This window comes from Spermophilus citellus, assembly GCF_964194105.1.
Source record: "Spermophilus citellus genome assembly, chromosome: 11".
NCBI classification, from domain to species: Eukaryota; Metazoa; Chordata; class Mammalia; order Rodentia; family Sciuridae; genus Spermophilus; species Spermophilus citellus.
In genome coordinates this window covers 97,262,267-97,283,736 of record NC_138192.1, presented here as the reverse complement: position 1 = coordinate 97,283,736, position 21,470 = coordinate 97,262,267, and the positions used below count along the sequence as shown (strand labels likewise).

The following is a 21,470-nucleotide window of genomic DNA, read 5'->3' as shown; positions in this document are numbered from 1 at the left end:
CCCTCAAAAGACAAGGAAAATAACTATTACCAAAAAAATTCTAAAAATAAGAAGATATTTACATGTATGTAAATGTATGTTTATTTGTATATATATATATATAAAGAGAGAGAGAGAGAGAGAATACATATATATTCTCCACTAACAAATCAGTGCAGCAAGAACACATACATGCCAAAATAAAAATGGAAAAGAAAAGAAATAGGAACAATGATTTTTTAATATTTATTTTTTAGTTTTTGGTGGACACAACATCTTTATTTTATTTTTTATGTGGTGCTGAGGATCGAACCCAGCGCCCTGTGCATGCCAGGTGAGCGTGATACCACTTGAGCCATACCCCCAGCCCCAGGAGCAATGATTCTTAATGAAAAAATTGTCTCCACTGAAGTGGTCAAAATTGTTGATAAATGGATGGTCACTTCTACTGCCAAGTTTCTTTCTTTCCTTTTCTTGGGCTATGTACTGGGAGAGAGAGAGATAGTGTTGGGGAAAAGATTAGGGATTGTTAACCCCTACCTCTTTTTGTTTTGTTCACCAAGCTACCCACTGAATGACCTAAAGATGAAGTTGGTGACATAACTCTCAGTTTTCCTACCCACCAGTATAAGATAGAATGAGAAGTACTGTAATTGGGATTTTTGTCTTGACAGACCAAATAGGTGCTCTTCCAGGAAGGGGCTGCTGCAAAGTTCTAAGAGGGACGTTCTAATGGTTGGAACTTAGGTTTGATCAGTCCTTATGGACTTTGTTGGGTAGAATCCTTGTTGGAGAGATTAGAATATCATACCTCCAGGGTAAGACAGATGCTATACCTGCTGCGATTCTGTATCTCAGGAGCCTTCCTAGAATTCTATTCCTGGGGCAGGACAGTCAATTCTCCACAGATCTCATACACTCTGTTGCCCAAGAATACTGCCTTCCCAGGTTTAGTCCCTATTCACTCTGCCTGATCAGTTAGTTTCCTCATCCTCTTCAGCTGGTCTTGTGAGCCACCAGAATCAAAGGTGAGTTGCACTCCTCTTTGCATTTCTGACTTGAGTACCCTTGGGCACAATCTTCTCTGTGTCCATTTACTTATCTGCTGGGTACACTGTAGGTCAAGACAGGTGCTTTCTAGAATAGTATGGCAATGTTTGCTACAATTTGAGCTTCTAGAGCAAGTTGTGGCATAGCCTCCTTAAGATGGCTCCTGGCTCTCCACTTGCTAATTGAGAAATATAACTTTTCAAACACCAGTTCTCTGTGGAGCCTCTGGGTCAGCTAAATTCAGGCTGCTTTTCTAATCTAACAGGATTTTTTAATTAATCACAAATTTATCTGCTGTGTGTCTCTGTTTGTATTACTTTTCCCTCTGCAGTGAACCAGCACTTCTGTTGCCGCTACTTGGCTCCAATCTACTCTTTCATGTTTTTGCTCAGTTCACCCAAATTTCTGAGTCTCTGAGACTCTTCCTGTTTGATATTGAGTTTCAGTGAATTCCTTCTTTCATCCACCTTATTGAGAAATAGTGCTCTTGCTGCTTGAATCCTTAGGCATGGAGCAACCGAAAGCATAGCCTTCCTCTAATTTATCATCTTCATCTCCCTAATTTTCTTGTACAGATGCATATGTAATTTTATATAAATATATAAATGTAATCATACAATCTTCTTAAGTACAGTCTTTCTTTATTTTGCTTGATTCTTATCTACCTTTCTTTTCCTTAGCTTGCCTTTCTTTCTATGAACCCAACCAAAAGATGCATGATATCAGTTAAGTGGATATTTTCAATGTTTTATGCTCATATAACCACATGCATTTGAATTACCACATACATATACATAGATACCTTGCAGAAATATACAAACGTGTACCACTGTATTTTGCAGAAATCCCTATGACTAAACTGGTATAGATGCAGTTTATTCAAAGACATACAATTTTTCATAGTATAGATGAATCATCATTTTTCTCATCTTTACCTCCTTCAAAGATAATTCATTTTGCTTTTAAGTTTCTCCTATTATGACCAATGCATTAGGAAACAGCCTTGTGTGCATGTTCTTATTTATTGGTACTTTTTCTTTCCATGGGATAGATTCCTGAAGGTGGGATTGTTTGCTGGATCAATGCATTTTGTGTTTTCATTTTAGTAGATGTTGCTAGTTCTTTCCAGGAATATTTGATACTTTACATTTGTGTCAATAGCAAAGGAAAGTTTCTTTCTCCAAAACACTTGCTATGTGTACCATAGAATTTGTTTAATCAATCAATTTGTTTTTCATTGTTATTTCTGTTTGCATTTGTTGGGCTACTAGGGAATTTGAGCATTTTTTTGTATTTTTGGGGGTTATTTGTATATTTTTGATTGTGAATTTCCTGTTTATATCTTTTTTCTATTTTCCTCTTGAGTTCTTTGTCTTTTCTTATCAATTTATGACCTCTTAGTATACTAGAGGCTTTAATTTTGTGCCTGTTACCTGAAACAAATGACTACTAAAACTCAGATGTAAAATATATACATTGACTGTTATGTAGAATTTTTAAATTTTAACTTTATTGGTACATTGTAATTATACATAATTGTCATATTCATTATGCCATTTTCATACATACACAGAACATAGTTTGATCAATCTTATTCCTCTGTACCTTCCTTTTCACTGCCCTCCTCACCCCCATGCCCGTGATCCCCTTGCTTTAATCTACTGGTCTCTCTTCTGTCATCATTATTATTTTAATTAGTTCATTATAACTATATATAAATACAGGATTCATTATGGCATACTCATATATGGATATACCAAAAGTTGGCAGATTTTATCCCCAGTATTTCTTCATGTTCTCCCTTTATTCCTTCCTTTCTACCCCTTGTTTGACTCTATTGGTCTCTTCTATTTTTGTGGGATTCTTTTTGTAAAATTCCTTTCATGATGAATATTTTTTTCCCATATTTGTTGACCATTTGTATTTCTTTTTTTAATTGATTTTATTTTTTTAAATACATGACAGCGGAATGCATTACAATTCTTAATACACATATAGGGCACAGTTTTTCATATCTTTGTATATAAAGTATGTTCACGCCAATTCATGTCTTCATACATGTACTTTTTTGTTATTTTTATTTTTTTTGCATTACAATTCTTATTACACATTTATACCACAATTTTTCATATCTATATTTGTATATAAAGTATGTTCACACCCAATTCGAGTCTTCATACATGTACTTGGGATAATGATGTCCATCACATTCCACCATCCTTGCTAATACTCTGCCCATTCCTTTCCCTCCCACCCTTCTTCTCTAGCTAGAATTCATCTAATCCTCCCATGCTCCCTCTCCCTACCCCTCTCTGAGTCAGCCTCCTTATATCAGAGAAAACATTTGGCATTTGTTTTATTGGGACTGGCTAACTTCACTTAGCATTATCTTCTCCAGTGCCATCCATTTACCTGCAAATGCCATGATTTTATTCTCTTTTAATGCTGAGTAAAATTCCATTGTGTATATATGCAACATTTTTTTTATCCATTCATCTACTAAAGGGCATCTAGGTTAGCTCCACAGTTTAGCTATTGTGAATTGTGCTGCTATAAACATTGATGTGGCTGTGTCCCTGTTTTTAAAGTCTTTTGGGTATAGTCTGAGGAGAGGGATAGCTGGGTCAAATGGTGGTTCTATTCCCAGGTTTCCAAGGAATTTCCATACTGCTTCACATATTGGCTGCACCAATTTGCAGTTGTATTTCTTCTTTTGAGAAATTTATGTTATCATATTCCCATTATTTGTTGGATTATTTATATTTGGTGTTAAGTTTTTTGAATTCTTTATATATGCTGAATATTAATTCTCTGTTAGAAGAGTAACTGACAAAATTTTTCTCCCATTCTGTAGGTTTTAGTTGGTAGAAGGCTCATTATCATAAAATTTTTAAAAAGACATAAACATTTTCTTTATGCCAACTAAGCTCAAACTAATGCATAGTGAATGATATTCTTTTATCTGATCCTTTCTGTTGTTTTACACCAATGGTTTTTAAACTATTATTACAGTGCTGTATTTTTTTTCCCTGAGAAAATAGAAACAATGTCTGGTAGTATTTTTTTTTTTTGCATCTTCTTAATAATAGAGCTACCTGAAAAAAATAGGAAATATTATCCCCAGAGATTTCATGGGAAATTGTACTGTAAAACCTTTCAATCTCAAAACATTACAGATGGAGCTTATGCCTAGAATTCTTTCTCAAATCAAATACTAAGGAACTAAGGAAATTTCTTCTCATGGCTATGAGGCAAAGTAAATTCCAGAGCTCCTTCTGAGCAGCTACTTCTTATTTGGTACTGTTCTACTACACACATCAGTAGCCTGATTTACAGCTACAGTTTTAATAATGTTCAAATAGTTGACCAAGAAGATTGTGCTGTTGCATTTTTTGTTAAGTTTATTGCATATAATGGAAATTACAAATTAATAGTAACTTAAATACTTTATCGTTTATTTTATCAGGTAGAAGAAGCTTAAAGATATACAGTCAATCCTTGCTGGATATAATATCTATTAGGGTCCTAGGCCCTGAGATTTTCCTTCTCTTTCATGACATCCATTTTCAAGGGTTCAAGTACTTGGTGCTAGTGCTCCTCATTTTACAAAGCAGTAAGGAAGCAAAATATATACAGCTTGCTCTAATGGCATCAGAAACCTTGAAGGGAGTCTTCATAGAAGTTCCACATAGCAAATTGCTTAAATTTCACTGGCCAGAGTTCAGCCAAGTTCTGGAAGGTTGGGAATATTGTACTAAGTTTTCAAAATATTTTATTTAAAATACACAGAATGAGAGAAAATCTTTGTCATCCACTCTTCCAATAGAGAATTAATATGCAGACTTTATACAACAACATCCCAAAACAAATAACCCATTAAATAAGTGGGCAAATGAACTAAACAGACACTCTCAAAAAAAGTAGAAGTGGCCAACATCTATAAATATAAAAAATGTTCTATTTTTGCATTTATATAGAAATATAAAAATGTTCAACATTGTTGGCCATTAAGGAAATGCAAATCAAAACTACATTGTGATTCCATCTCATCAGTCAATGACAATAATCAAGAACACAAATAGCAATGAATGCTGTTGAGAATGTAAGGGAAAAAAGGAACTCGTATACACAGCTGGTAGGAATGTAAATTAGTACAGTCACTATGGAACTCAGTATAGATGTTCCTCAATAAACTACAAATTGAACTACCATCTGACCCATTTGTACCACTTCTTGATATTTATCCAAAAGAATTAAAGTTAGCAAATTTTAGAGATGTATGTATAACCATTGTTTATCCCAGCACAATTCACAATAGCCAAATGTGGAATCAGCCCACATATCTGTCAATAGGAAAATGGATGAATAAAATGTTTATTTATCTACCTACCTACCTACCTATCTATCATGGGTTTTATTCAGCCATAAAAAAGAACAAGATTATGTCGTTTGTTAGGAAAATGGATGAATCTGAAGACCATCATATTAAGTGAAATAAATCAGATTCAGAAAAACAAGTTTCATATGTTTTCTCTCAAATAGAGAAAGATAAAGAAAATAAAAGATGTCATGAAAGTAGAAGAGAGAGTGTTGAGGTACAGAAAGGACAGAAGTTGGAGGCAGAAGGAGAAGATAAGGAGTGGTAATGGGGAGTAAAACTAATCAAATTATGGTATGCACATGTACAAATATGCCACAATGAAACTCACCATTCTGTATAATTAATATGCATCAATAAAAAATCAACGAAAACATTAAAAAGTGCAATTGTCTAGAATAACACACTAGAAAGTTTCTCTAGCATTGGTTCCCTGTTTATGCCTAATGTATTGTCAATGTGATGTACTAACTGCATCTTAATTTGAGATGAACTTGTAGCTTGTGAGAGAAAGTTTGCAATATGTTGTTTACTAATCAGTATTTTAGTCCTCACATAAAATTTAAGTGTGATTTTTTTTTGAGTTAGTGTTTTAATAAAGTGCCCAGGCTGGCCTCATTCAAATTCATTATCCTGCTTTCTTAGCCTCCTTAGTAGCTAGGATTATAAGTACATACCAGCATGCCCAGCTTAAATGTGGTGATTTTTTTTTCCAGTTTTTGTTTCTGTTTTCGGTACTGGAGAAAACCCAGGGCCTCATTCATGCTTGACAAACACTCTACCATTGAGCAACATCCCCAGACATTTTCTAATTTTTATTTTGAGTCTGGATCTCCCTAAATTGCCCAGATTGGCCTTGAACTTGCAATTCTCCTGCCTTTGTCTTCTGAGTAGCTGGAATTATGTGCCACTATGCTTGGCAAAGGTGATGTTTTAATAGTGTGTTTACTATCTTCCAGAGAACATAAAAATTACTCACTCATATGGAAATGAAACAGCAATCAAGGGAAGAGTTCTGTAGTTAAATTGAGATGAATAACACAATGATACTAATAGCTAATATTGGTCTTTCATTTTGTTTAATCGGCCAGAGAAAAATTTTAAATGAGTAAACTATGTACATAATGAAATATATATCATTGCAGTGAGAAAAAAAGGATTGCATTGAAAATTGTAGCAAGTTGTGTGTCAGAGAAAAAAAAATCAGACAGGTTGAAAAGATTTTGATATGATAGATCTTTTTATTTTAATATTTAAAGTTGTAGATAAACACAATACCTTTATTTTATTTATTTTTATGTGGTGCTAAGGATCAAACCCAGTGCCTCACACATGCTAAGTGAGTACTCTACCACTGAGCCACAACCTCAGCCCCAATACAATGGATCTTAGTGAGGTGTGAGAACTTCTATACTCCCTGGCTCTCTACTATTCAGGACTGCTTCCTTTTCAGAGAAGGTGCAAGTTTTGTTTTAGAAGTAAATCCTATAGCATTGAACCGCTCTTTTTCTGTTATAATTGTTCCAGTTTAAAAGCAAAAGCCAGTGTAAACTATCTATTAAATCAAAGTTATTATGCTCTTCTACTTCACAGAGAAATTTCACAATATTATATTATGTCCCTATTGAATTTTACTATATACATTACTTTTAAATTTAGAAAATCTCATGTTATTGAATATTTAATTTTATGGAACATACTTTATAATGATAAAATGTAGATATATGCTGTCTTTGAGAAAGGCTCAGTTAGCAAAAATGTTATGTATCAAACAAGCTTGATCTTATATTATCATGTTCTTTTTTTATCTCTTGCAGAAAATTACGTTTGGTTGATATAGAAGAATTTCATAATCGCCAGGATGCCTTAGAACTGTCAACTTTTCAGAATATTATCATGAAACACTTGGAATCTGCCAAAGAGACTCTGTTTAAAATGTAAAGTTTTGAAATATCATACAGGAAAACATAAGTTTATAAACGTGATTGATGGGGAATTACTTTTTAACCGCTTTTAGAAAATCCCATTTCAACAAGTTTTACATCATTTCCATTAGAGAATTAATAGGTCTTTAATTGCCTTAGTCTATCCAGATATTCTACACTGCATAGATTGCACAGAAACTAAAATGATCATAACTGATAGTTGCTTTTTTCTAAATATCTGATTTCTGCCTCTGCTCTGAGAGTGTGTTGGAAACCATGCAGGAATGATCATGAACTAATCATTTACCAGATAGTTATCTGCATCTACATGCAAAGTGCTGTGTCTCTTCCATTTTGATTTTGGATGAAGGATGCAGAAGAGTTTAAAGAATGATTCAGAAGGAAAAGTATGTTGCTTAAATGAGTTTACAATCTCAATGGAGGTTAGATTTAGATTTATCAAATGATAATCAAACAATTCCTTGGATAGTCCCTTCAATTTGGAATAGCTACATATGATAATTAATGATGTTTTACTCTGTAAAACATGGGAAATAGCCTCTCTCATGGATCATATTTATAAGAAATAGACTATTAAGATTAGATCAATTTTCAAATATCACATGAAACTTATACCATAGTTTCATTATTTCCAAAAGTTACTTAGAAAGGTGAATTGATCATTTTAAAATTAACTTTTTAAAATATTACTTTGGAAGAACTTTAACCTATTATTTTATATTATATTTATTTAAAATAAAAATAGAGGAGAGGTAAAAAATAAAACTGCATAATTAGTTGCAGAGAAGAAAATGCCCTCTTAAGAATGTGATGCAAATAAGTTATCTTAATCTATGACTGCAGGGTTATACCCTAGAAATACATTATCACTGTAAATTTTAGTAAAATGCATGTCAAAGTACAGAGGAGAGTGCAAACCCTTACTGAATAATTGTCTCTGTGAAATGTAGATTGATTAGCTTTATCTCTTGATGCTTCCTGATTGATTCTAGGGGAAGAACTCTCTGACCACACCTTAGTGAGCCAGAATGGGTTTATCATGGCTAAAAGGCAGAACATCAGCTCACAGTGGAGACACAGTTAGCAAATAATTAATTATGACATCTACACCAAACCCAAAGGAATTTTCTTAGCCCTTATCTTTCACTTCTACTCAGCAGTTGCCATAGGTGGTTACACAGTTTTCTGGAACTATGTGTTTTCCTGTGTGCTTATCTGTTCTTCTCCACTGTCTCATTTTTCTATCAACTTAATCTCACTATCTCCTAAAAGTCCACAGGTCCTTTTTCTTTTCTTTTTTTTTTGTTCTCTCTCTTATTTATATTCTTTTGACAATTTCATCCTTCTCAGCTGCCTAAAGATCTTGTTTTCTGAGCTCTTGGTCCTTCTTAATGATTTTATACTGAATATCTCAGTTGAATATCATGTCAGTACCTGAATCTCAGCATGTTCATAACAATGCTTATCCTCTTTCTTCCAAACCTATTCTTCCTCCTCTGGATCATTCCTAGGGCAACTTGAAAATCTTGTGGCTTTTTTTTTGGTCTCTTTTGCTGATTGTCTTTACCCTTACCACCTTCTCCCTACCCCAGCAACATCCTATTTTTAATTTTTTTCTATTTTTAAATTTTCCTATTTTAAAATTTTTTGGTTTTTTTCTTTATTTGTTCTTTTTAATTATACATGACAGTAGTATGTATTTTGACATACATTGAATATAACTTCCCATTATTGTTGGTTGTACATGATGTGGAGTTACCATAGTCATGTATTTATATATGAACACAGGAAAGTTATGTCTGATTCATTCTACAGTCTTTCCTATTTCCATCTCCCCTTTCTTCCCTCTACTCCACCTTGTCCAATCTGGTGAACCTCCCCTCATCCCTCCCGCCTCCCCCCAACCTATTGAGAGTCAGTATCTGCATGTCAGAGAGAACATTAATCTTTGTGTTTTTTTGGAACTGGTTTATTTCACTTAGCATATGGTCCCTATTTCCATCCATTTACTAATAAATGCTATAATTTTGTTTTTCTTTATGGCTGAATAACATTCCATTGTGTATATATAATTCATTTTCTTTATCCATTCATCTGTTGAAGATCACCTAGGTTAGTTCTATAGCTTAGCTATTATGAATTAAGCTACTATGGACATTGACGTGGATGTGTCGCTATAGTATACTGATTTTAAGTCCTTTGCGTATATGCCAAGAAGTGGGATAACTGGTTCTATTCCAAGTTTTTCGAGAAATCTCCATACTGCTTTTCAGAATGGTTACGTAAATTTGTAGTCCCACGAGCAGCATATGAGTGAACCTCTCTCCCCACATTCTCGCCAACATTTATTGTTACTTGTATTCTTGATAATTGCCATTCTTCCTGGAGTAAGATGATATCTCAGTGTAGTTTTAATTTGCATTTTCTAATTGCTATATCCTACCCATGTCCTGTCTGGGTGGTGGGAATGGGGTTCCCCTTGGCAGAATGGGTTGGCTGAGAAATAAAAAGCTAAGAGAAGTAAAATGACGAAAACAAAACAAAACAGAACAAAAACACAGAACACAGAAAGTGGTTTCAAAAGCAGGTGCAGGATGGACAAGCTGATCCGATGGATCGAGCTCTGGCCAAATGGAGCCTGCACCTGCTCTATTTAGATCAGGAAACATCAAAGACATTCTATAGAATGTTATTTTCCAAAAAAGGTTAAAGTTGGGCTGTTTAGTTCTTAACAAGTTATGCCCATCTTTAGAGCTACTATGAGGAATCTTCCTAGCAGAGTGGAGAGAAAGGTCATGTGCATTGGGCCATCTATTGAGGTGGGACAGCCACAGAAAGTTCCCAATGCCAGACCTATTTCTCCCTGGCTTCCATGCCGAGAGAAGATCCACGTGTATTTCAGAGATGGCTCCTTGCAGCTAGAGATATTGAACATTTTTTCATATATTGTTTGATGGCTCATATTTCCTCTTCTGTGAAGTATCTGGTCAGTTCCTTTGCCCATTTATTGACTGGGTTGGTTTTTTTGGTGTTAAGTTTTTTGAGTTCTTTGCATATTCTGGGCATTAATGCTCTACCTGAGGTGCAGTTGACAAAGATTTCCCCCCATTCTGTAGGCTCTCATTTCAGGTTCTTTATTGTTTCCTTTGCCATGAAGAAGCATTTTAGTTTGATGATATCATTTATTGATTCTTGACTTCTTACACTTTAGGAGTCTTATTGAGAAAGTCTGTCCCTAAGCCAACATGATGGAGATATTTGGGCTTACTTTTTCTTCTAGTGGGTACAGGGTCTATGGTCTAATGCCTAGGTCCTTGATCCACTTTGATTTGAGTTTTTTTTTGCAGGGTGAGAGATAGGGGTCTAATTTCATTTTGTTATGTATTGATTTCCAGCTTTCCCAGCACCATTTGTTGAAGAGGCTATCTTTTCTCCAGTGTATGTTTTATATGCAATTTGCAAGTATTTAATTAAGAATTTTTTTGCATCTATGTTCATCAGGGATGTTGGTCTGAAGTTTTCTTTCCTTGATATGTCTTTGTCTAGTTTTGTTATCAGGATGATACTAGCTTCATAGAATGAGTTTAGAAGGGTTCTGTCTTTCTATTTCATGGAATAATTTGAGGAGGATTGATGTAAGTTTTTCTTTGAAGTAGAACTTGACTGAGAATCCGTCTGGTCCTGGGCTTTTCTTTCTTTGTAGGTTTTTGATGGTGTCTTCAATTTCATTGCTTGCAATTGATCTGTTTTAAATTTTCTGTGTCTTCCTGATTCAATTTGTGTAGGTCATATGTGTCTAGAAATTTGTTGATGTCTTCAAGATTTTCTATTTTATTAGAGTATAAATTTTCAAAATAGTTTCTGATTATCATCTGTATTTCAGTAATGTCTGTGATATTTCATTTTTCATACAGAATTTTCATAATTTCATAGAGAAATTTCATAAATTGCTCTCTTTCTCTTCATTAGTTTGGCTAACGGTTTATCAATTTTATTTATTTTTTAAAAGAACCAATTTTATGTTTTGTCAATTTTTTGAATTTTTTAAATTTCATTGATTTCAACTCTGATTTTAATTATTTCCTGTCTCTATTGCTTTTGGTGTTGATTTGTTCTTTTTTTTCTAGGGCTTCGAGATATATGTAATGTTAGGTGTTTTGTTTGCTGACTTTCTATTCTTTTTTTATTCTTTCTTCTGACTTTCTATTCTTTTGATGAATAAGCTCAATGCAATGAATTTTCCTTTTAGCACTGCCTTCACAGTGTCCCAGAGATTTTGATAAGTTGTGTCATAATTCTCATTTACCTCTAATTGTTTTCATTTCATCTCTGATTTCTTTTGCTATCCATTGGTCATTCAATAGAGTACTATTTAGTTTCCAAGTGTTAGAGTAGCTTCTGTTTTTTATTTTATCATTGATTTATAATTTTATTCCATTATGATCTGATAGAATGTGAGGTATTATCTCTATTTTTTTTTTTGTATTTCCTAAGAGTTGCTTTGTGACCTAAGAAATAGTCTATTTTAGAGAAGGATCTATGTACTGCTGAGAAGAAAGTGTATTTAATCATTGATGAATGAAATATTCTATATGTGTCTGTTGAGTCTAAATTACTGTCATGCAGCATGGGTTTGCCAGGCCTGTATTTTGGGTCAAACTCGGGTTTGCCAGGAATTGGCTCCTTCAGCTGTTGGCTCTGGTGCTGCAGCTGTAGAACTGTTTCTTCCTTTGTGCTCTGCACACTGCTGGGAAAGATGAGGTTTCTTTTCACTACAAGGCTATTGAGCAGCATGCCTTTCAGTTTAGTCAGGCAGTGTCCCCGATCTCCAAACTCCATACCCAGACACACTTCAGTCCTCCCAAAAATGCAGCTTCCTTTAATTCCTTTATTCCTCCACAGAGGGACTGCTCTGGTTGGAGCATGGCTGTGATACTGGAGATTTCTGCCTTATTTTATTATATCCAACTTCCTGAGTCCCCGATATGCTTTGAATGTCCAGTATTAAATTCTAGTAAAGTTACCCCCCATTTTTTGTTCATTCACCCACCTTGTTGAAAAGCTGCCTGTCTGATTTCTTGGTTTTATGCCACGGAGCAGCCAAGAAAGCAACCTGCTCTATTCTGCCATCTTGAAACCTCCTTTCCTACTTTTTTTTTTAACAAGTAAGATATATTTCACTTACCATAAAATGTGTACTGTCTGTGGTTTATGTATATTCACACAGTGTGCATAACCACTAAATCCAGAATGCTTTCCTCACCCCAAAAGAAGCTCTGTATCTTTTGCAATTCTTCCCTCTGTAAGTGCCTGGTAATCACAATATACTTATTGTCCATATGGATTTCCCTGTTCTGGGGATTTCATCTAAGTGAAATGATACAATATGTGGCCATTTATTTCTGGTTTCTTGTATGTAATACATTTTCAAGTTTCATCCATGGTATAAAGCATGTCTCAATACTTCATTTCTTCTCATGGCCAAATAATACTACATTGTACAGATAAACCGCATTTTGTTTATCTATTCATCAATTGATAGACATTGGGTAGTTTTCACTTTTTGATTATTTTGAATAGTGCTTCTATGAACAATCATTTTGTATAAACATGTTTTTTCTGTTCTCTTGTGTACGTACCTAGGAGTGGAATTGCTGGTTATTTATGGTAATTCTATATATAATGTGCCTGTTGAGTCTAAATTATTTTAACTTTTTCAGGAACTGCCACAATGTTTTCCAAAAGGACTGTAAGATTTTACATTCTTACCAGCAATATATTACAGTATTAGAGTTCTGATTTCTTCACATTTTTGCCAATACTTATTGTTTATCTTTCCTATTATAACCATTGTGGAGGGTGTATCAGTAGTATCTCACTGTGGTTTTGATTTGCATTTCCTTAATGACTAATTAAGTTGAGCACCTTTTATATGAATATTATTAATTTATTGATCTTCTATGGATAAATGTATATTCATATCCTTTACTCATTAAATATTGGGTTGTCTGAGTTTTTATTGTTGATTTTTACGAGTTGTTTATATATTCTGAATACTAAACCCTCATTAGTTCTATGATTTGCAAATATTTTTTCCATTAACTTTCTTTTAACTTTATTGCTAGTGAATTTAAGGTACAAATATTTTTACTTCTGAGGAAGTATAAGTTATTATTTTCTTTGGTTGCCTATGCTCTTGCTATCATATCTAAGAAATTGTTGCCTAATCCAATATTACAAAGATTTACTGGTTTACATTTTTTTTCCCCTAAAAGTTCCAGTTTTAGCTTTTACGTTTTAGTCTCTTTGGACCATTTTGACTTAATTTTTCTGTGTGGTATGAGGAAGCGGTCCAAGTCAATTACTATTACTATTATTTTTTGGTACTGGGGATTGAACTCAGAGGCAGTCAACCACTGAGCCACATCTCCAGCCTTATTTTGTATTTTATTTTGAGGCAGGGTCTCACTGAGTTTCTTAGTGCCTCACTTTCACTGAGGCTGGCTTTGAACTTGAAATCCTCCTGCCTTGGCCTCCTAAACCACTGGGATTACAGGTGTATGCCACCGTGCCTGGCCCAAGTCAATATACAGTTGTTCTAGCACTATTTGTGCAAGTCTTTTGTTCATTGAGTGGCCTTGACACCCTTGTACATAATAATCTGGCCTGCTATCTTGGATCCCTAGAACCCTTTCTTCTGTCCTTTAGATCCTCACTTCAGTGACCCTTCCTCCATGAAATCTTCACTGTTGCCTCTTTGGAAGTGATCTCTTTTTTTCTGGATGCTTCCAGAACTTTATTCTCATTACTTCTTCCTTTTGTATTTCTTTATGTATGTCCCTATTTTCCTTCACTTGCCTATAAGCACTTTGAGAACTGAAAAATACTTTGTACTCCAAATATTATTGCACATAATAGTGAATCATAAGTATTTTGAAGATAATGAGTAAATGAATATTTTAAATGCATTTAGTCATCCTTTTTCAAGTCCTACAGATCCAAACCTTATTTTGTTTTTTGCCCAAACCTGCTGGAAGCATTTCAGTTTCCTTTCTTGGTACGGTCCTCTTCTCCTTATATTTGCTGCTTTACCAGTATTTATGTGTTGTTTTACCAGTGAGATGCCTCACCAAAGAAGCATCTGCTCAGGCTTCATCTGAGTACCTGTCTTTAAGTTCTTGGTTTTAATTCCAAAGTTCTGCAAATGGCTTTCCTTTATTTATTTATTTTTTTTTAATTTTTTAGTGTATTATCTCTATCACCTGTTATCTCTATTTCAGACAGTGAAATAAGAGATATTAGCACTACCTACCCACTCATTTTACTTTTTATCCTACTTCTACTTTCTTTTTCTCAGGGCTTTCTTATTCTTATTTCTATCTATTCTTTGACAAAATTGACATCTTCACTATAAAACCCTTCTTCAGTACTTAAGTGGAAAATGATCTCTCTATCCTTTGACTTCATACCTGTTTTTATTGAAAGCACATTGCCTTCATTATTGTGAGAGAAAGGATGATGTCATATCTTTTTGTATCTCCTGGAACACTGTTCCTAGCATATAAGTAGACATTAAATATGGATTTGTTAAAAGGATGAATAAGAATATTTAAAGCTTAGATTATCTCTCTAGGAACATTCAGATGACTCTTGAAATTATATTAACTACTTTAAAAATATCCATTATCTCTCATAAAAGAAGGTACCAGTATTTTCTAATCCTGTAGCATTGAACAGTAGTTTTATAAGCTGAAAACTCAACTTGTTATCATCATGATGTAACTACATATGAAATTGCCTGATTATTCTTTTTTTGATATTATTTTTAGTTGTTGTTGGACACAATACACTTATTTTATTTGTTTTTATGTGGTGCTGAGGATTGAACCCAGGACCTCACACATGTGAGGTGAGCGCTCTACCGTTGAGCCATAACCCCAGCCCCTGATTATTCTTTTATTACACATTTTAAACTTTGTTTTGGATCAGTCATTCTTTTAGGATGTCACATTAAGAGAAATGTAAAAATAAAATATGATTTTGTTGATTTGTACTTCATCAATTATGAAACTGAATACCATTAAATACTAATTGGGTTTAATTTGTTATAAGCTCACCCTTGATTTAATCAGTTGTTCATGTTATAGCTTTAAACTAACGGATATATTCCAAGGAGAACATTTAAGAGACTGGAGAGAAGTATCTCATGATAGCCAATAAAGTTAGTTCTCATATTTCTTTAAAAAGTGCTGGAATCATAGTTCCAGGAGTTAGATTTATGTCTTACAGCATCACATCAATGAGTCATTTTCTATTAGTTATGATTTAAAATTTCTTTTTCTAGGAGAAGTGAAATATTCTAGCACTTACATTTCTGAGAGTGGATAATGTCCCTTAGCAATATACCTCTTTATGAAGACCTTTGGATGTCTAGAAATTACAGTTAATGCTTATTGTAAAAGGAGTAATTCATTGAGAGTATTGACTTTTAAAAGTCTTTTGTTCTTTCAAGGTGGTTTCCAGAAGTACAGAATATTTATTACCAAGGTAATAAAAAAAAGCAATTGCCAACCAGTGACAACAGTGCCAAATTGGAATCTTTTTTCAACTGTGCTGCTACACTTATGACTTTACAGCTGCAGGACCTCACTTTAGCCTCCATGCAAGATTTCACAGACTTAATTGCACAACCCCCTGTAAGTATGGTTCAGTACACTAATATGCATTTAGTAACTTACTTATTTTTTCTTTCAGAGAGGAAAATGACAAAATATCTTTACCAGTGAAAAAAAACAGAATACATATTTAGACCTATTGTGCTTATTTGTTAAATTAAAAAGCTGGTGTCAAAAAAAAAAGTTTGTGTCCAATTGTGAGTTCAAAGCTAGCCTCAGCAAAAGCAAGGCACTAACCAACTCAGTGAGACCCTGTCTCTAAATAAAATACAAAATCGAGCTGGGGGCGTGACTCAGTGATACAATGCCCTTGAGTTCAATTCCCAGTACCCCTCCCCCCAAAAATTGATGTCAACTTGCATATTTAGGATATATGATTATTATCAGTGAAGATTAAGGAAAATAAGAAAAAATTTCCATAATTAGGATACCTGGATCATAGAGGCTGGGGAGAGTTTTCATGAGGAATGTTTTCTCTTTCTTTCTAGAAGAAGGTTTTGTTAGGTATAGTATGAACAGGGTATTGGAATTGGAATGTTTTGCCTGGGACTTATTCTTGAATGATCCTAAAGTGTGCTACTAAGCATCTTCTAGGTTTTTCTTTTCCTGGTACTTTGACCCTATAGTTAGCCTATAGGCCAAGTGGATAGTAGATACCAACAAATATAGTTTTAAATCATTCTTACTTTCTCCTGTAGAGCTCCTCCTTGGATTAACTGTCTAAGGTGAAAGAAGAAGTATGGGTGGCTTCCCATGTATTGTAATTGGAACTGGTGTGCTCTTTATCACTATATATATATAGAAATATATATATATATATATATATATATATATATATATATATATGTGTGTGTGTGTGTGTGTGTGTGTGTGTGTGTGTGTATGGTTGTTTAGTTATGAATATTAATGTGAATATTATGTTATATATACATAAACATATATAAATTTTTATTTTTTGTAGGATTCTGTTAGAGCTTTTGAACATCCAGGTTTCATCATGAGGCTGATTCTTGAGAATGATGCCATTACGTTTGAACCTGACTTTAATGACTATATAGATATCTTTGTAAATGTTTATGCTATCATGATTAAGGCTGTCAGTTTTGTGCCAAGAGTTGAGACAAAATTGTATTCTAAGTGGGTAAGTAACAAGAAACTTCTGATTTCTTTAATTTGCATAAGGTATTCACTTGAAATAACTTCTGAAAGTGTAGACAGGTACCTTTGTTTCATAGACTATGAATGGCTCAGTAACATTGGCTTATAAGGAAGCTTTGTTTAAAAACAGTTATCATTTTCCATCAACTTATCATATATATATATATTTTTTTTTTTCTAGTCTACTATTCCACTAAGGGGAAGGAGTTAAAGTTGTGATGGGGTTTGAAGCAGTTGATGAGTGTTTACTGTGGGTCTCATACTGTTTGCTATAGCACTTATTCAATTCTGTAGACCTCCATTATGCTTTTCTAGCTCTGTAAAACTATCCTGTGGCTGATTACCTTTCGTATATGTTTTTTTCCACAAATAGTGAGCTCCTCTTTGTATATTTTAAATTCATAGATCCCATCTATGATATTTCAACAGTAGTCACTGAACTTTAGTACATTAAACAACCATGCCTGAAGATTTCCTAAGCTTACAAAGTTTTCCAAGGTGGCAATTCCAATCTGTAGTTTTCTTCTGCTTTTTTATTTTTAAAGTAGTTTACAAATATTTCACCCATACAAAAGAGTACAGGATATTAGTATGTAAAGGTTTACATGGTAATAAAGTTAACATCTGTTTTAGCTATAGCCCATCTTAAGGGAAAGGATGATACTGAAAATTGAAAGCTCTCCCTCATTGCTCCTTCCTATTTAGATCCCTATTCTACTTTTTAGCAGAATAATCACTATCCTGACTTTTGGATTTATTATTCATAATTTTAAAAAATAAACTCTCTGTATGTCTATAAATATCTAAACAATTTTTGTTTTGATTTTTCATATCTTTGTATAAGTATGAAAAATCATCTTTTATATCATTTGTGACTTGATTTATTTCACTTAACATTATGATTGTGAAATTATGCATATTAAGGGTTTTATCTTCACTTCTGAGTTTCTAATTTTTTTTCAGGAATTCCATTTATTTTTCAAGAAGGCCTCATCATTTTTGATAATCTTTTGTATATCATCATGTGTTCATTAAGCTTTTACTTTTCTTTATACACATTAAATATCTGTTATATTCTATACTTAATAATTGCAGTATATATATGGTCTTTGCTATTCTAATTCTGCTGTTTGCTGACTCCTGTTACTAGTGTTCTTTTTCCTCTGGATATTTTTCCTTTATTATTATGGGGATGGATATATATATATAAATAAACTTTGTGCAGGAAGGTCTTTGAGGTTGTGGTTTAAGTTGATTTTTTGGAAGTTGCACATAGACCATGGAATTATTTTTAACTAACTATTATTTTCCTTGATTAACAATTTTGTGAACAACACTGGCAATTACCAACTCTGTTTGAGAACAAGCTCAGGGTTCTAAATTCTTAAGGCAGCCATTTTTTTTCCTTCACTGAGAAATCAGGCAAAAGCAGGACATTTCTCTTCTTTTTCTCCCCTCATGCAAGGATTCTGTCACCTTTTAGTATTCTGAAGGTTTGTCTCCTCAGAACCATCATTTTATTGTGTCACCTTTCATTGTTCATCATTTTATGTGTGGGTACGAAATATGACTTCCTACCTTGGTCAGTCCTGAGAGTTTGTCACCCCACAGCTACTTCCCACCTCCTATTTCCACCTTGCTGGAGACTCAAAAGTGAAGCTTAGAGAAGGAGATCAGTGTCATTCCCAGGGCAGCTGCTCACTTCTGCAGACTGTGATCTATCTCAAGTCATGCTGTCTCCTATTGGCCCCTTAAATTTTTGTTTCCTTAGGTATATATTATAAATGATAATTTTTTGGATATCTGTTTCTCATATTGTCATAGAAGTCACTCAAGAAACATAACTGTTCACTTTGTCCTTTGTGAAATTCAATTCCTTTATTACATTTTTTTTTCATGTAGGACTTGAGGTAGCATATGACACACACATATACAATAAGTTACCAAGGTGAATTAATAAGTTCTAAATAGATAAAAGTAATAATTTTAATTATCCAAATGAGTACAATTACTATAATTTTATGGTTATAAAATATGACTATAATCTTCCTGATTTCTAAAAACATGAAAATGTGACAAGTTTAAGTTAGGATTAATATAATCAATTTAAACTTCTCAGGGGAGAATGATATTTTTTTCCTGGTATCAGATTTTGAGAAAAAGGTTTTTCATGGGGCATGATACCTAGGGTAATGTATGAATATTACCTGGTGATATTTTAAAAATACAAATTCAAAGGCTCACCATGACCACTACCCCTAGCCTTAGGTGATTCGTGAAATCAATCAGATTTGGAAACAAATGATAATAAAGTGTCTTGAATAAGATAATTGCACATAGTCTCAATGATCTTTGACAGCAATTGCAAAAGTGGAATTTATGTTTCTTTTTTATCACAACTTTTGATAGGAACTGAAAATGTACTAAAAATACACTTTTTTTTCATGGAAGGCAAACCTGCAAGAAGCCAGTGCACTGAGTCCAAGCATGTAACTTTATCAAGTCTAATTTGATATGCTTTAGAGCACATGAGGTGTTTCATACAAAATATCATTTCTTCTAACTCTTGACAGGAGCTGATTAGATTTAAAAAACACTTTCTAATGTAGTTCTGAAGTCCTAGTATCCAATTATATTAAGAAAGATAAATCTATAGACTTAGACTATCAGTAAATTTAAGAAACATTCTATAGTGAATATTAATGAGTTTCATACAAGAATAAATAATTTCACATTGCATACAATATATCATGTGATATAGATTGCATTATCCTAAAATTTATTTTTCAGAAAAGATGAGAACCAAGCATCTACTAAGCCCAGGGGTAAAGATAGCTGGATTCATTAATATTCTTGCGAAGCTTCACCAGTTCTAAGCAAGGTGATTTTCTGAAACGCACACTAGAGGGCATTGCAGGCAAATGCCCCAGGCTGACAGAAAATTATACAGTTCTCTTAAGGAATCCTTTGATGTGACCATTTTGAATGTTTTAGAGTATTCACACTAATTTTCATTTGTTACAGTTAGAAGTTTCTTCTTCTTGACAACAGAGCATAAATATTTTTAAAAGTTACTAAGTTCAGATAATAAACTATATCAACATAATTACTTGTCCTCATATTTGAGAAGGGAATAGAGGCAAAGTGTTGAGATTTATCTGCTTATTTAAACTTCTCATCTGGTCCATTCATACCCATTGATATTCTGATTATGATAGCAGAATAAAAGTTTGCAGCTAAGGATTTTAGTATGGTCTGGTTGCTGTTCTCAGGCTCAAAGATTGAAGGTCAATGAATGAGTCAACAGTCATTCTTTGTTCTAGATAAATTTCTCCTGAAGGTCAAGAAGTTCTAGGATTTAAATGTATGATGATATGACATAGAACTAGTGAATTTTCTTTTAATAATATACAATGCAGACATAACCTTATAAAGCTAGCATGTACAATTGCACAAATAAAATGTGGATTTTTCTGTCTTTATGTTCTAAATCTTATTTTGTATAGATTTTCAAGTGACTACTCTTTGATCCATACAGAAAAACAAAATACAACTAGCTAGCCTTAAGGAAAACAAAACATTCTATGAAACCTAGATTTTAAAACCCTGCTGTGATTAGAATGAATATTTTCCTATAGAGATTAGAAAATAAAAATTAAAAAAGAAAGGCAATATTATCATAAGGTTAGTATTTTTACAAAGACAAATGGTATGGTTACTTTATTTGAAATAACTTACGTTGTCCCCACCTTTGTTTAGGAAAGTAAGTCTAAACCAACAACTTTGAAGCCCATAATTCTGGATGAAATTGTCGAAGCTCACAAAGCAAAGATTAAGGAGGTGATTATGAAAGAGAGTGTAGCACCTACTGAACACCTCAGGCTCTATGACAAATATGACTTTTTAATTACCAAACAAGCTGAGAAAGATGCTGATGATTTCCTTGCAGAGAATCATAATTATGAAAGAATAATAGAAGAAATTCGCAGATACCAAAAACTAATTGATGAAATACAGTACACATCTAGAAAGGTAAATGATTCGTTTTGTGCAACAGTTATCTGTACCCAACAATCTTTCTCCTTTTTTTATTAGCATGTAGTTTAGAACATACAGAGAAAGAATTAGAGCATTACTATCACTAGGAACAAATTTATCGAGTTTAGGATATGTGCCAATCATTGTGATAAGCCCTGGGTATTAGGCGGCAGACTGGACAGATAACAGTTCTTGTGCTCATGTAGTGGAGACATTATCTTGTAAGATCTTCATATAATTTAACCC

General features: G+C 33.5%; 1 protein-coding gene across 1 annotated transcript in view; it reads left to right on the top strand.

Moving 5' to 3' along the window:
• DNAH7 (dynein axonemal heavy chain 7) overlaps window positions 1-21,470 on the top strand; it is a gene marked incomplete at both ends in the record, with an annotated part of 288,918 nt that overhangs the window by 35,881 nt on the left and 231,567 nt on the right. Inside the window, 4 exons of the mRNA XM_081261736.1 lie at window positions 7,225-7,344; window positions 15,866-16,049; window positions 16,990-17,169; window positions 20,946-21,218. Of these exons, the coding sequence (XP_081117862.1) occupies window positions 7,225-7,344; window positions 15,866-16,049; window positions 16,990-17,169; window positions 20,946-21,218 (757 nt within the window). The remainder of the gene's footprint in view (window positions 1-7,224; window positions 7,345-15,865; window positions 16,050-16,989; window positions 17,170-20,945; window positions 21,219-21,470) is intronic.